Source organism: Pipra filicauda, unplaced genomic scaffold (genome assembly GCF_003945595.2).
Source record: "Pipra filicauda isolate LSUMZ 115617 unplaced genomic scaffold, ASM394559v2 scaffold31_size4109673_pilon, whole genome shotgun sequence".
NCBI classification, from domain to species: Eukaryota; Metazoa; Chordata; class Aves; order Passeriformes; family Pipridae; genus Pipra; species Pipra filicauda.
Genome location: NW_024104443.1, coordinates 3,899,514 through 3,911,536, shown reverse-complemented (window position 1 = coordinate 3,911,536; position 12,023 = coordinate 3,899,514). Strand labels below are relative to the sequence as shown.

Genomic DNA, 12,023 nt, shown 5'->3' with positions numbered 1-12,023 from the left:
CGGCAGCGCTCCCGGGCAACACGAGAGCTTTACTTGTGTTTGTTTTGAATAGATTAATATTTTAAACATACATATTTAATATATTTATATATTCAATATCACTATATAGGTAATGTTTATATATTTAATATATTTATATAATATAGCTATACATATTATATATTTATATATTAAATAGATTTAGATCATAAATATATTTATGTATTATATTACTATATAGAGAGTTCAAGAAGCATTTGTACAATCCTCTCATGCTGGGATTCTTGGGGTGTTTATTCTGTGCAGGGCAAGGAGTTGGACTCGATGATCCTGATGGGTCCTTTCCAACTCAGCATATTCTATGATATTTTTAATCTACATAACATATTTATATTTAATATTTTTTGTATATTTATTATTATTACTCAGCCTAAGTTAACTAACTCTCCTCTAGAAGTTGATGTCATAAGCTACAATTCTTCTATTAAAAAGTAGCTTTGCAAACACATTCCACCAGTTCAGGCTGTCCTGTTGTCTGTCTGTGTGTCTCCCCCTCCCCTCATTTTAAGCACACACTTTTACAGCACTAATTTATGCTGCAGCATTAAACCTGTACAGAATGCTCGAAGGACATTGACTTAAATTACTCCTCCATTCAGTCAATTTAGATACTGCAATTTAGCCCAAATCAACAGGGAATGCCAGAGAAGAATGCAGGCAGTTTAAAATTAAAGCAGCACAACTGGATTGTTGCATTGTTATACACTTTCCCTTGTAGTTAAGAAAAAAACAAAAACCCACAACAAGAAAAAACATCCAACAGACTTTTCATCTATGTAGAGAAATACAATTTATTTAAATAATTTCTGATCTGGGTCTTCTTGTACAAAAATAAATTCTTCAAGAGGTGTTTGGTGATTTGTTGGCCAACAGCTTCTCTCGCATGTGTAAACTATAACAGTTCCAAATTCCACTGACAGACCTAAAAACAAAGCAACAAAGGCAGGTGAAGGCAAGAAAAGTGACATAATTGGGGACTATTGTTTACCACTATACTTCAATCTTTGCAGAAACTATTAATTCAGAAACTATTTCTCATATTCAGTCTCCTATGTACACAGCATTTTCTGATTTTAAACGTTTTAAAGCAAGCTGACTTGGAATTTTTAAAGAGCTCCTTAATTGTCTGCAATCTTATCTGACAATATTTATTATTTTCCAAGGCCTCCTTTAAGAGGCAATAAAGACAAATTACTCCCAGGGTCGTGGAATGATCCCTGTTGCAGTTATTAAAGTTCACTGGTGAGCAAGTGAAGGTGCAATCAGAGGACTCCCTTTTTCTCAGCTCTAATGGAAACAGTGAATTCTACAGAACATGATCACTGTAGTGAAGCACATCAGTGCCTGTGGGGAAAAAGAAACAATCCAAATACCAAAAAGGTGACAGTTTTGGTATTGACTGGACTAAGGCAGAGCTCAGCACCTGAGTCACTCTGGAGCAGGCTGACCAGGGCTGGCATCAGCTGCAACTCAAACACTCTGCTGCTCCCACAGCTACTGCAGGCTGGAACGCCCTGGCTCATGTTGGCTGGAGGACACGTGATGAACAAAGGCTGCCCACCCCAAGAGTACCTAAGAGAAGAAAGGAAGGAACAAATAATTATTTTTTACCACCTAAATTTGACAGGAAAACTGACATCTTGGCAACTGTGTTCTGGTTTCACTGCAATCTCTGAACTTGCTTGAAGTAAAAACCATGGTTATGAGTCAGAATCGTTGCCTGAGCTTCAAAAGAGTCATTAAACAAAGAATAAAGATGGGAAGGGGGAAATACTTGGAAGGCCAACACGTGGAAAATCTTTAGGAAAGACCTGGTTTTAAGGAGATAAATGCTTTGATACCTCCAAAATATGCTGTACCTGACTCATTTAATTAAGGAAACTACCCTTTCCTGAAAAGTGGAATCCTAAATAGTAGCAGTAAAAGGTAAGATTCAAGGAAAAGATTCAACACAGAATAGGTCTCAAACCCACTGCAGTTATGGCTCAAAACTCGTGTTTTATTTCTAAGAGCTCTCACAGCCTCACAACTAACAGGAAACCCAGACCAAGGATGGTTTGCACTGAACACCAAGCAGGAGACTGTGTGCTTTGCTGAAGCTCAACAAGATCCACAGCCCAGGAGCAGTGGGAGTCCAACAGCACTGACATAACCCAGGGAGGGCAAAGGGAGGGCTGTGGAAAGATTATAATGAGTGTTATATAAATATTTAAACTTTAAAATATATTTTTAATAATGTAATATTTAGATTTTAACTATTTTAAATATTTTATTATTTATAATTAATATTTTACATCCCAGGAATCACCAAAGGTGATGTTTTAGAATAAAAAATTCCAAGAGCACAATACTGCAAAGTGATAGATCCAGTGAAAAGCTGTAAGAAATGCTACTTGCACTCTGTGTTACTACATCTCCTGTATAACCTTTGGTAGTTAATTAATTAAAGTACCTAATGTTTCTTATATGTGTAACCAGTCCCTCAGACTTCAGCTTCCATCAAAAAGGCACCAGTTGGTTCCACTTGATTCTGGAAACTTGATAAAGTAAAAGTCTTGTCACTACACTGAGCCAGCCTGACCAGCCAGGCAGCACTGGACTCCCTGGAACACTTGGTGTGACCCAGGAAAACCTTGTGTATTATCTGCTACTATGAATGACTTATGATTTAATCCCCTTGTTATGCTCCCACACAGAATTAACTCCCCTTTTGGGAGAGTAGCTACTCTGAGGTTACACTGCTTCTGCTCTGGGGAAAGCAACACATTTACAAGACCTGAAGACTGCAGGGGATCAGCACAAGAAGTTGTTACAGAACTGAAGCTTTTAAACAAGTAATTTCTTAATTCAGTAACATCTCAAGGACTGAGACATTAGAAATTACAAACAGGTTACAAAATTTGACAGGAGGAGGTAGCCTGGGAGACCTCTCCCAACAGCACAGCACTGTTCCACCTTACTTCCCAGACTTCCACCTCAAAACTGTCTCTTGAAAATCTGTGTCTGCATTTCAGTGAGTCTTCAAAGACAGTCTGGGTGTCTTCTCATCAGGTCTTGTGTCAAAAAAGTCTCCCATAGCCAGAGCTGAGGCCTCTGATCCTACTTTGCTTCTCATCTACTCAAGACTTTGTACAAAACCAGCCCAACCAGGGACTGAAGCCTGACCACACAGCCATGGCAACAACCATAATAATTTTTTGATGAAGAAATAAAAGCATACATATCTTTCTGACGAAATAGTTTGGTTTGATGTACTAACAATGCAAGTCTATAATCTGTATCTCCCCATTACAACTAGATTACCTTAGAATCTGTTCAGGACACAGAGATATTCTTTTCATAAATTTATGAAACGTGTGGTCCCAGCTTTTGACTTCACTCTTCTCATATTTTTCATTACCACCTTCACCTGCAAAGCTGGAAGAAAACAAGGAAAGAAACAAGATGTCCAATAAGGTTTTCAGTATGACATGCATGTTTTAAATAAGCAATGGTTACTATACACTCCCATTAAATTACACTAAGTACACTAAACAAAACTATATATGTTAGGAGACAATTCCTATTGGGGTTGCAAGTGAACATTCTGCTTCTGGTTCTTCAGTTTCTGGTGGCTTACAATTACTAACAGTGCTTCACACTATCCCATGGGATTCAAATCCACCAGCTTTATTCCTTAAAAAAACCCTTTAGTAACTTCTCAAAAGTTTTTCTACTTTTTAAATTATGATGTTGTCTTTTTCAGTTTTGAATCAAACATAATTAAGGTTCTATGATTCTATAAAAGTCAACAAAACTCATCAGGAACACCACTGCTGACAAGTGTTCTATGCAGATTCTGCAAGGACAGTAGCTTTAGCTATAAACAAACTCAACATTGTCCACAATTCAGGAAAAGTCAAATGACCTGGATATAAGTGCTCACTGTGATCACCTAAGTTAAACATTTTATTAAGAAAATTTTTTCAGTAACTACATTCAAAAATTGTTTTTCAGACAACCTTTACTAAACCTTCAGGAGTCTTACCATCATGACAGTCTCTAGCCAGAAATCCCTAAATCCCTGAACTCTTCAAAATGCAACTGCAACATAAGAAAAGCTTTAGCCTTGTAAAGAAAAAGTGTCAAATGTCACAATATAAACCCATGCCACTTAGCACAGATATTGTTTCAGCCACCCTGGTTTGGATCCAGAGATTGTCCTCTGCTCTATCTAGAGCCCAAGAACATTCCAACTGCTCAGAAATAGATGCATCTTTGAAAAAAATTTGAAAAATTTGACAGAACTGGGTGCACTGTTCTGTTCTTCCAACAAACCAGTGTTCCTGAAGGAGCCAGTTCCAAACAAAATCATCCAGGTTTAGTGGCAGTCCCATTTAGATCATCAGTCAGCACACAGAAAACTACACAAATCCTCCAGTTTCACCATGAAATCCAAACCTGTTCTCACCTTTCTGACATCATCTGTTCCAAATCAAGCCCCTCTCTCTGCTGATACTCCTTCAGTAGCTCATCTGCATGGTCTGTATCCAGGAAGCCACTGCAGTCTTCCTCATCCACCACATTAATATAAAAGGGTTGGAAGACAGGAGCAGGACCAGGTGTTTCCATTACCATTTCCTCACTGGCTGCAGGATGTGTGCCCTGGGAACCTGAGCCCTCTGCAGCCTCAGCCAAGCGAAGCTGTTGGAGCTGGGATGCACAGTCCAGCTCTCTGGACAAGGAGCTGCTCACTGCTTCACCTAAGGCCAGCAGGGAGGCACACGCAGGAGGCTCTGCTGCATCACTGACTCCCCAGTCATCCGCCTCTTCACACCAATCCTTTGCAGCAAAGTTTGATCCTTGTTTCTGAGAACCCCCAAAAAAAGGGAAAAGAACATTGTCAAGTCATCCACCCTAAAGCACTTAAAATACAGTTTCCTAACAGCTGAGAAAACTGAAACCTTAACCTAGAGCTCACTGTTATTTCACATATTCTCCTCACAGTGTTACTTCCCATCACACACACACGTTTACTTTTCACATCAGAACAGTTATGGCAAGAAACATCTCACGCTGGAGAATCAGAACAAGAATTCATCAGCTGTTTGAGTGGCCCTTGTCCATCCTGCTGCCATGAACCTGCCAGCTGGCTGGGGACCTCCAGCTGCAGCACAGTTACTGCCACACAGGTAAGTCCAAGGGCAGAATGTGGAAGGAAGTAATAACAACAATAATGACACCACCATCATTTTGTCAGAGTAAAGCTCATTTACAGACCAAAATTTCATGTTGCAAATGCCCCAGCTGAATAAACAGTTCCTGCCTGTTTTCACTAATTTGACTGCCACCTGCTTCTTCCAATCTGCTTAAGCCAATATGCATTTTTTTCTCACAAGTACATTAACAATACTTCAGTTGGATTAATTAAAACTCATGAAAAACTTTTTAAAAATAAATTTAAATTAGAAAATAAAGAAAACATCTTAAAGGTCTGAACCTACACAGTACAGCCCAATCATTTGAAGCTGAAAAATGATGTTTAGTTAGCACCACTAACTAAAGTATTAAATATCAATTTTGACCATACAGCTGAAGTATGATTTCCACTTTAAAATCATCCTAACACAACTTACATCTGTGATCTAATCTTCTAGTAAACAATGTAGTATGGTGTCAAAAATTCTGTGACACGACTTCTTCACACGACCACGCATGTGACTGGAAGCTAATGTATAGCACAGCTTCTGGAGAAAGGTTGTGGTTACTTAACCAACGGGACATAAGGTGTGAAGCTCTTCCAGCTCAGCCGTGGCTCTATTTCCAAGCCTCCCCCCAGCCGTGGCGCAGCGGCGGGCAGGCTGTGAGCGGTACCTGTGGCACGGGCTGGGCTCGGGCTTCCTTCTCCTGCGCCTGCGAGTACTGGGAGCGCAGCACCTTCCAGCTTCGGCGTGGGGCAAAGACAGACACGGTGAGCGGGGAAGAGCCGCAGGAACACCCCCCATGCCGCGGGTTCCATCCCCCGGGCTCACCTGTGCGCGGCGGGGCCGCAGCCGGGCGCGGCGCAGGCGAACACGTGCAGGGCGCGGTGCGCGGGCCCGCGCTCCAGCGGGCAGTACACCTGCACCAGCAGCGACAGCGCCCGCCCGCACCGCCCGCACCGCGGGGCCGCCCGCACCCGCGGCGGCCAGTCCTGCAAACGGGGCGGCACTGAGGCACGGCCGGCACCGACCCGCACCGACCGGCACAGCCCCCAGCACCGGCACGGCACTGGGACACGGCCGGGCCGGCACCAACCGGCACAGCCCAGTCCCGACCAGCCGATCCCGGCCCTGCAACCCCCGCCCGGCGCTGACACCCGCCCGGTCCCGCCAGCCGCCCACCGCGGAGACCCGGCCGGACCAGGCCCCGCCATCCGCCCCCCATCCCGGCCGGACTCGCCCGGCCCGGCCCGGCCCCGGCCGTACCGCGGAGCCGCCCAGCTTGTTGGTGGCCCATGCGGGGAGCGGCGCGGCCCCGGCCGGCCCGGCCATGGGCGCGTCCCGCAGCCCGAGCAGCACGGGCGGCCCGCCCGACATGGCGGCCCCGACCCGCCCCGCGCGTGCCCGCCCTGCGCGTGCCCGCGGGCGGAGCCGGATCTCGCGGCACGGCGGGTGTGGCGGCGGCTCCGGCCCTGAGGGACAGCGCGCGCAGGCGGACCGTCCCAGCCCCGGACAGACACCGCGCACAGACGGACCGTCCCAGCCCCGGACAGACACCGCGCACAGACGGACCGTCCCAGCCCCGGACAGACACCGCGCACAGACGGACCGTCCCAGCCTCGGACAGACACCGCGCACAGACGGAGCTTCCCAGCCCCGGACAGACACCGCGCACAGACGGACCGTCCCAGCCCCGGACAGACACCGCGCACAGACGGACCCAGAGCAGGGACTGTCCCCGCTCGGGCTCCTCTCCCGGCCCGCGCACAGCGCAGACCCCGCGGTTATTGCCAGCTCTCCGCAGGAAGGGGCGCTGGGGCGGCAAAGGCCGCACAGCGACTGTCAAAGCTGTTCACTGTTTATACACTTTAGCAAAAAAAGGCACTAAGGTTCGTTGGCTACAAGTTACCTAGTTCTCTTATTAATTAGTGTTCAATTCGCTAATAATTCCCTCGCTTCTCACTCTAATTAGTCCCATGCTTAGTGTTCCCCTTCTTTTGGGTCAGAGACCGTGAGTCGATGGTCGTGACCTGCCCCTGCTGGAATTACCCTTTACCCAGATGGACCTGATTTCAGCACAGTTGCTGAGTTGTCTTTATTAGTTTCTTTTTTATCTTTATGCGCCAAATGTCCTTGTGGCCTGTAAATTCTGCATTCTTTGTGTGCCCAAATCAGTGGTACATCCTTCTTCCCAAGCCTTGTTAACCTCCCCCAAGTCTGAGATCACTGAAACACGTCCAGCCCTAAACCTTAACAAGGCAATTCTACCGACAATTAATTTGTCTTTCTAACTAATACCTGGACATCACTTAGACCTTGTTGGCTGCTCTCTGTTTCACAGATTAAATCTCCTTCCTTGTTGAATAGGCTTGAAAGTATACAAAGATTAAACATCAAAGAACATCCTTTTTTTAAGAAAATTTTTACATATTCCACATTTTGGAATAAGATGACCTGAGAAGCAGGACTGGCACATAACAAACTTGGTGACTGACTTGGAAAGGCAATTATAGAAATTATGTCTAGTTAATACATTTAAAAAAAAAAGATTAAGGGTTCTGTGTGAAAAACAGAACAACAGCAGCAGTTCTTGCTGAATATTATCAACTAAATAAACTGCAGACAGAGGTGCACAGTGCATCCATTTGTATTTAATGTATATGCACTGTTACCTTAAGCTGAATTGGGTGTCTGTACCAAGTACCATTAATATTAAAGCTATAAAATAAAATGAGGTTTGGAATATAATGTAGGAACTGCTGCTTAATGGTAGCCTACACATGGTAGCTGTGGTATTACTCCTTTCTCAGCTGTTTGACACTGTGCCATTCTTTATATTTGGGTTTTAAAGAGGACACATGGACAAAATGCTTCTTCTCACAGTCAGAAAGTCCTTTGTTATCATATGTGCCTAATAAAATACCAGGGCTCCCTTTCCCACAGGTGTTATACTTATGACTTTGCATTCCCAAACACACAGAATTTCTCTTATCTTGTTTAAGAAAATGATTTTTGTGAACCTACGAGGACAGAAACGCTGGTTCAACTAACAAACCAATAATGGACACAAAGGCTACTTCAGACCAAATCAAGGGGAGGAATAAAATGTCCAGCACTATGGTTGCTCCAATTAGCTTTACTTAATGATGGCTTTTTGCAAGTAATGGTAACAGCTGGGGTTTTTTGCAATTTAGGGGGAAAAAAAAAAATGCCCAGAAGGGCATGTCCAGGCATGTCCACTGCTCAAGGTCCACCTGGGTGTCAAAGCAAGTGCAAGTGAACCCAGAGGGGAGGAGGAGGAAGAAAACATCTTCTAGAATTCAACACCTGCAGGCAGTTGTGTCACTGTGACAGCCCCTCCTGGGAGGAGCAGCCACAGGCTGTGGGGTGCTGTGGGAGATGGGAGGGGGAGCCTGGCACCGGTTAAAGGGGCTATTTTATTTAGAGCTATTTTATTTAGAGCTATTCTATTGCTGGTTTTTCTTGTTATGAGCAGAGTTCTTGTGGACTCCTGGATGCTTGCATTGCCTGTTCCTTTGTGCCTGGCAAGTGTCTCTTGCTTGTCATGTGACTTTGCAAAAAGCCACTTCACCACTTGTGTGCCCTGACACGTTCCAGATGTGCCACAAATGTGGTCACAGCTGCTGGTGCCCTTGGAAGGTGGAAGACTGGGGGTGCATTTTGCACATCAGCAGGTCTCCTCTCTGAGGGCCCGTGGACAATGCTGAGCCAACACCATGCAGTGCACAACAGCAGCAGCCTTTGCTCTCCCTCTGCCTCAGTGGGCTCTGTCCTTCCAGCAGTGCTTCCTCCCTCCTGCCTGTCGCTGATAATGTCGGAATGGCCAAAGCGACACAGATATCAGATGTAGTCCAGGTGTAAGGTGATCAGGAAGCTGTTTATTGCTCTCAAGTGTTTCTTTTATACTCTTTGTACACTATCGTGCCACAACACAGTTGGTCAAAAGTCTCAAGCATAAAAAACTGTATACACTTTAATTGGTCATACAGAAGACACTGCACATACTCTTATTGGTGACACTGAAGACACTGTGCATGCTGTGACATGCTCTTGGTGACACTATACACATTTTGATTGGTGACCTTTGGTCTGGGCTGCATTACGTTTGTTCCGTAATGCAGAAGTTCTCTATCAACCAGCACCTCAGGAAGTCTTCCATCATCCCCATATCACCATTGGCCACTCAGAGCTCAAATCAGTCCAGCAGTGTAATTACCTAGGTAACCTCATCTCCTCGGATGGTGAGATTGACGGGGAGACAGACAACAGGTTAGCAAAGGCATATAGTGCTGTTGGAAAACTCCACAAAAGAGTTTGGTGTAACAAACACTTGAAGAAAAGTACCAAGATCAGTGTTTACAGAGCCATAGTGCTGTCTACTCTTTCATATGGTTCCGAATCATGGGTCATCTACCGCCACCACCTGCGACTCCTGGAACGCTTCCATCAACGCTGCCTCCGAACAATCTTAAACATCCACTGGTCAGACTATGTGACCAATCCATCTGTTCTAGAACAAGCAGCAGTCACAAGCACTGAGGCCATGTTGCTGAGAACACAGCTGCACTGGGCAGGGCACGTCTCCAGGATGAAGGACCAACCACCCCCTCCCTAAGATCTTGCTTTATGGGGAACTTGCCACCAGCTGCCACAAGAGAGGAGCCCCAAAGAGGAGATACAAGGACTGCCTGAAACAACATCTCAGCCTTGGCCATATTGATCAACATAACTGGTCTACTCTGGCCTCCAATCGGGAGGCCTGGAGACACCCCATCTCTAACGCTGCTGATGCCTTTGAGAACACACGCAGGATCACTCTCGAGGAGAAAAGGCAACGCAGAAAGAATCGTGCCCTGCAGAATTTACCACCTGGGGAGTCTTTCTGCTGTGCCTTTTGCAGTCGGATATGTCTGTCTCGTATTGGCCTTATCAGCCACCAGCGTGCTTGTAACAAATGTGGACAGAGCCTTTCCAGATCTTCACTCGCAAAGCCCAGCCATGCATACATGCACCTGCATTCTTCTCTGGCATTCCCTGTTGGTTTGGGCTAAATTGCAGTATCTAAATTGCCCTCTGAGCAGTCCAGGTTAAAGTTGACTGGGATTTACCTACAAGGGCTGTAAATCACACCTGTGCATACGTATGTAGGAAGATTTGGAGTAAAGTACAAGCACAGCCACAGTATACAGGATTAGCAGGTGCATAATACATGTGCTGAACTAATTTAATGACTGTGGGTCTTTGCAACCCATCCAGAGAGGTGCAAGCAGTAAATTAATCTATAGAAATGGAGCACCTCTCCTATGGAGACAATCAGAGAGTTAGGATTGTTCAGCCTGGAGAAGAGAAGGCTCTGGGGAGACCATAGAGCCCCTTCCAGTGCCTGAAGGGAGCCTACAAGAAAGATGGAGAGGGACTTTGCCAAGGACATGTAGTGACAGGACAAGGGAGAATGGCTTCAAGCCAAGAAAAGGTAGGTTTACATTAGGTACACAGAACAAATCCTTCCCTGTGAGGGGGGGAGGCCCTGGCACAGGTTGCCCAGAGAAGCCCCATCCCTGGAAGTGTCCAAGGCCAGGTTGGACGGGGCTTGGAGCAACCTGGACTAGTGGAAGGTGTCCCTGCCCATGGCAGGGGGTGAAATGAGATGATCTTTAAGGTTTCTTCAAACCCCGAGCACTCTGTGACTGTGTGATATGATTCTATCAAATGCTGTCTCTGACAATTAAGAATTCTCATGATTTAAAATTGCAAAACTGCTTTTTGGGGCAAGAGCTACAGAGCCTTGAAAAAAAAAGGGCAGAACCTAAAGCTTTCATCAAACTAACACAACCTCTTAGTTAATGTGAGCAGAAAATTTCCTTTGTTCCTATTCAACTGTTCTAGTCTCTCCACATTATGCTTTGATTATGGAGCTGACACAGAAAATAAATCCTCCTGACCTATTAGGAGTATTAAAATATTAAATATATAGTTACCACCCAAATACCACCCTTTAATATTGTTCCAGCACTACAAAAGCTGGTAAGTCACCTCTTGATTGTTACAACTGTATTGCAACACTATACCAGACACGCCTGAACACACAGGACAGAATGACAGGTGTCTCCTGCACCTGCAGAAAAAGCTAGGGTTTTTCTAGAATTGGTTTTGTCAAAAAATACCCTTTTTGTGAGAATAAAAATCCCTCAACTTTTACTTCAGGATAAGCACACTGCTCAGGGATATTGGTTTGGATTTGGCTATGTTGTGTTTCTTACACTGAGGTCTTAATACCAGAATGAGATGAGCTCAGTTGGTCAGAGCCTGGAGCTAAGAATGCCAGCATTGTGGATTCAATCCCTGTATGGGCCATTCACTGAAGAGTTGGACTTGAAGATCCTTGTGGGTCCTGTCCAACTCAGCATATTCTGTGAAAATCACGTGAACATGTAATAAAGCAGAAGTGAGGTTGCCTTGCTGGTCCCTGCTGTGCAGTGTGAGGAAATCCTCCCTTGGCTGTCACAGAGAGTGGTGGCACAGCGAAGGACACATCTCCTGGGGCAGGGAAGGCTCTTTCCAAAGCATTTTGAAGCAGAGATTTTGTGACTAAGATTCCAAAGGAGCAGCAGTGGGACCCTTGTGGGGCAGGAGCTCCCTGTCCCAGCGCCGCCGGCGCTGAGCGGTGCCCGGGAGCGGCTCAGGGCTGTGCCCCGGCAGCCCCAGCCCCGCTGGCTCCCGGCCCGAGCGCTGCCCCGGCCGAGCAGGGCTGTGCCTTGCGCAACTCGTCCTGCTCGGGGTATA

The 12,023-nt window shown here is 45.6% G+C and overlaps 1 protein-coding gene across 3 annotated transcripts; it reads right to left on the bottom strand.

Moving 5' to 3' along the window:
- Nucleotides 1–809: 809 nt before the first annotated feature.
- Nucleotides 810–6,608, bottom strand: PDCD2L (programmed cell death 2 like). 3 transcript variants are annotated; one of them, XM_027740174.2, is made up of 7 exons: nucleotides 6,486–6,608; nucleotides 6,051–6,211; nucleotides 5,893–5,962; nucleotides 4,490–4,887; nucleotides 3,343–3,456; nucleotides 1,463–1,611; nucleotides 810–961 (listed from the first exon to the last, which is right to left on the bottom strand). In XM_027740174.2, exons 1-7 carry the CDS (start codon nucleotides 6,594–6,596, stop codon nucleotides 831–833), a joined length of 1,134 nt encoding a protein of 377 aa, XP_027595975.2. In that variant the 5' UTR covers nucleotides 6,597–6,608; the 3' UTR covers nucleotides 810–830. The 3 variants fall into 3 exon arrangements, with proteins under 3 accessions (XP_027595975.2, XP_027595966.2, XP_039239627.1); XM_027740165.2 differs by lacking the exon at nucleotides 6,486–6,608 and having other exon boundaries at nucleotides 6,051–6,469; XM_039383693.1 differs by lacking the exons at nucleotides 810–961; nucleotides 1,463–1,611; nucleotides 6,486–6,608 and adding an exon at nucleotides 1,618–2,213 and having other exon boundaries at nucleotides 6,051–6,469.
- Between the last annotated feature and the right edge of the window lie 5,415 nt (nucleotides 6,609–12,023).

Coding starts and splice junctions, on each gene's coding strand:
- PDCD2L (XM_027740165.2), bottom strand. CDS start 6,433: ATGGCGGGGCCTGGTCCGGCCGGGTCTCCGCGGTGGGCGGCTGGCGGG. Junction 4,888..5,892: donor GAGCCCAGCCCGTGCCACAG/GTACCGCTCACA, acceptor GGGGGTTCTCAG/AAACAAGGATCAAACTTTGC. Junction 1,612..3,342: donor TGTCCTGAACAGATTCTAAG/GTAATCTAGTTG, acceptor TTCTTCTCTTAG/GTACTCTTGGGGTGGGCAGC.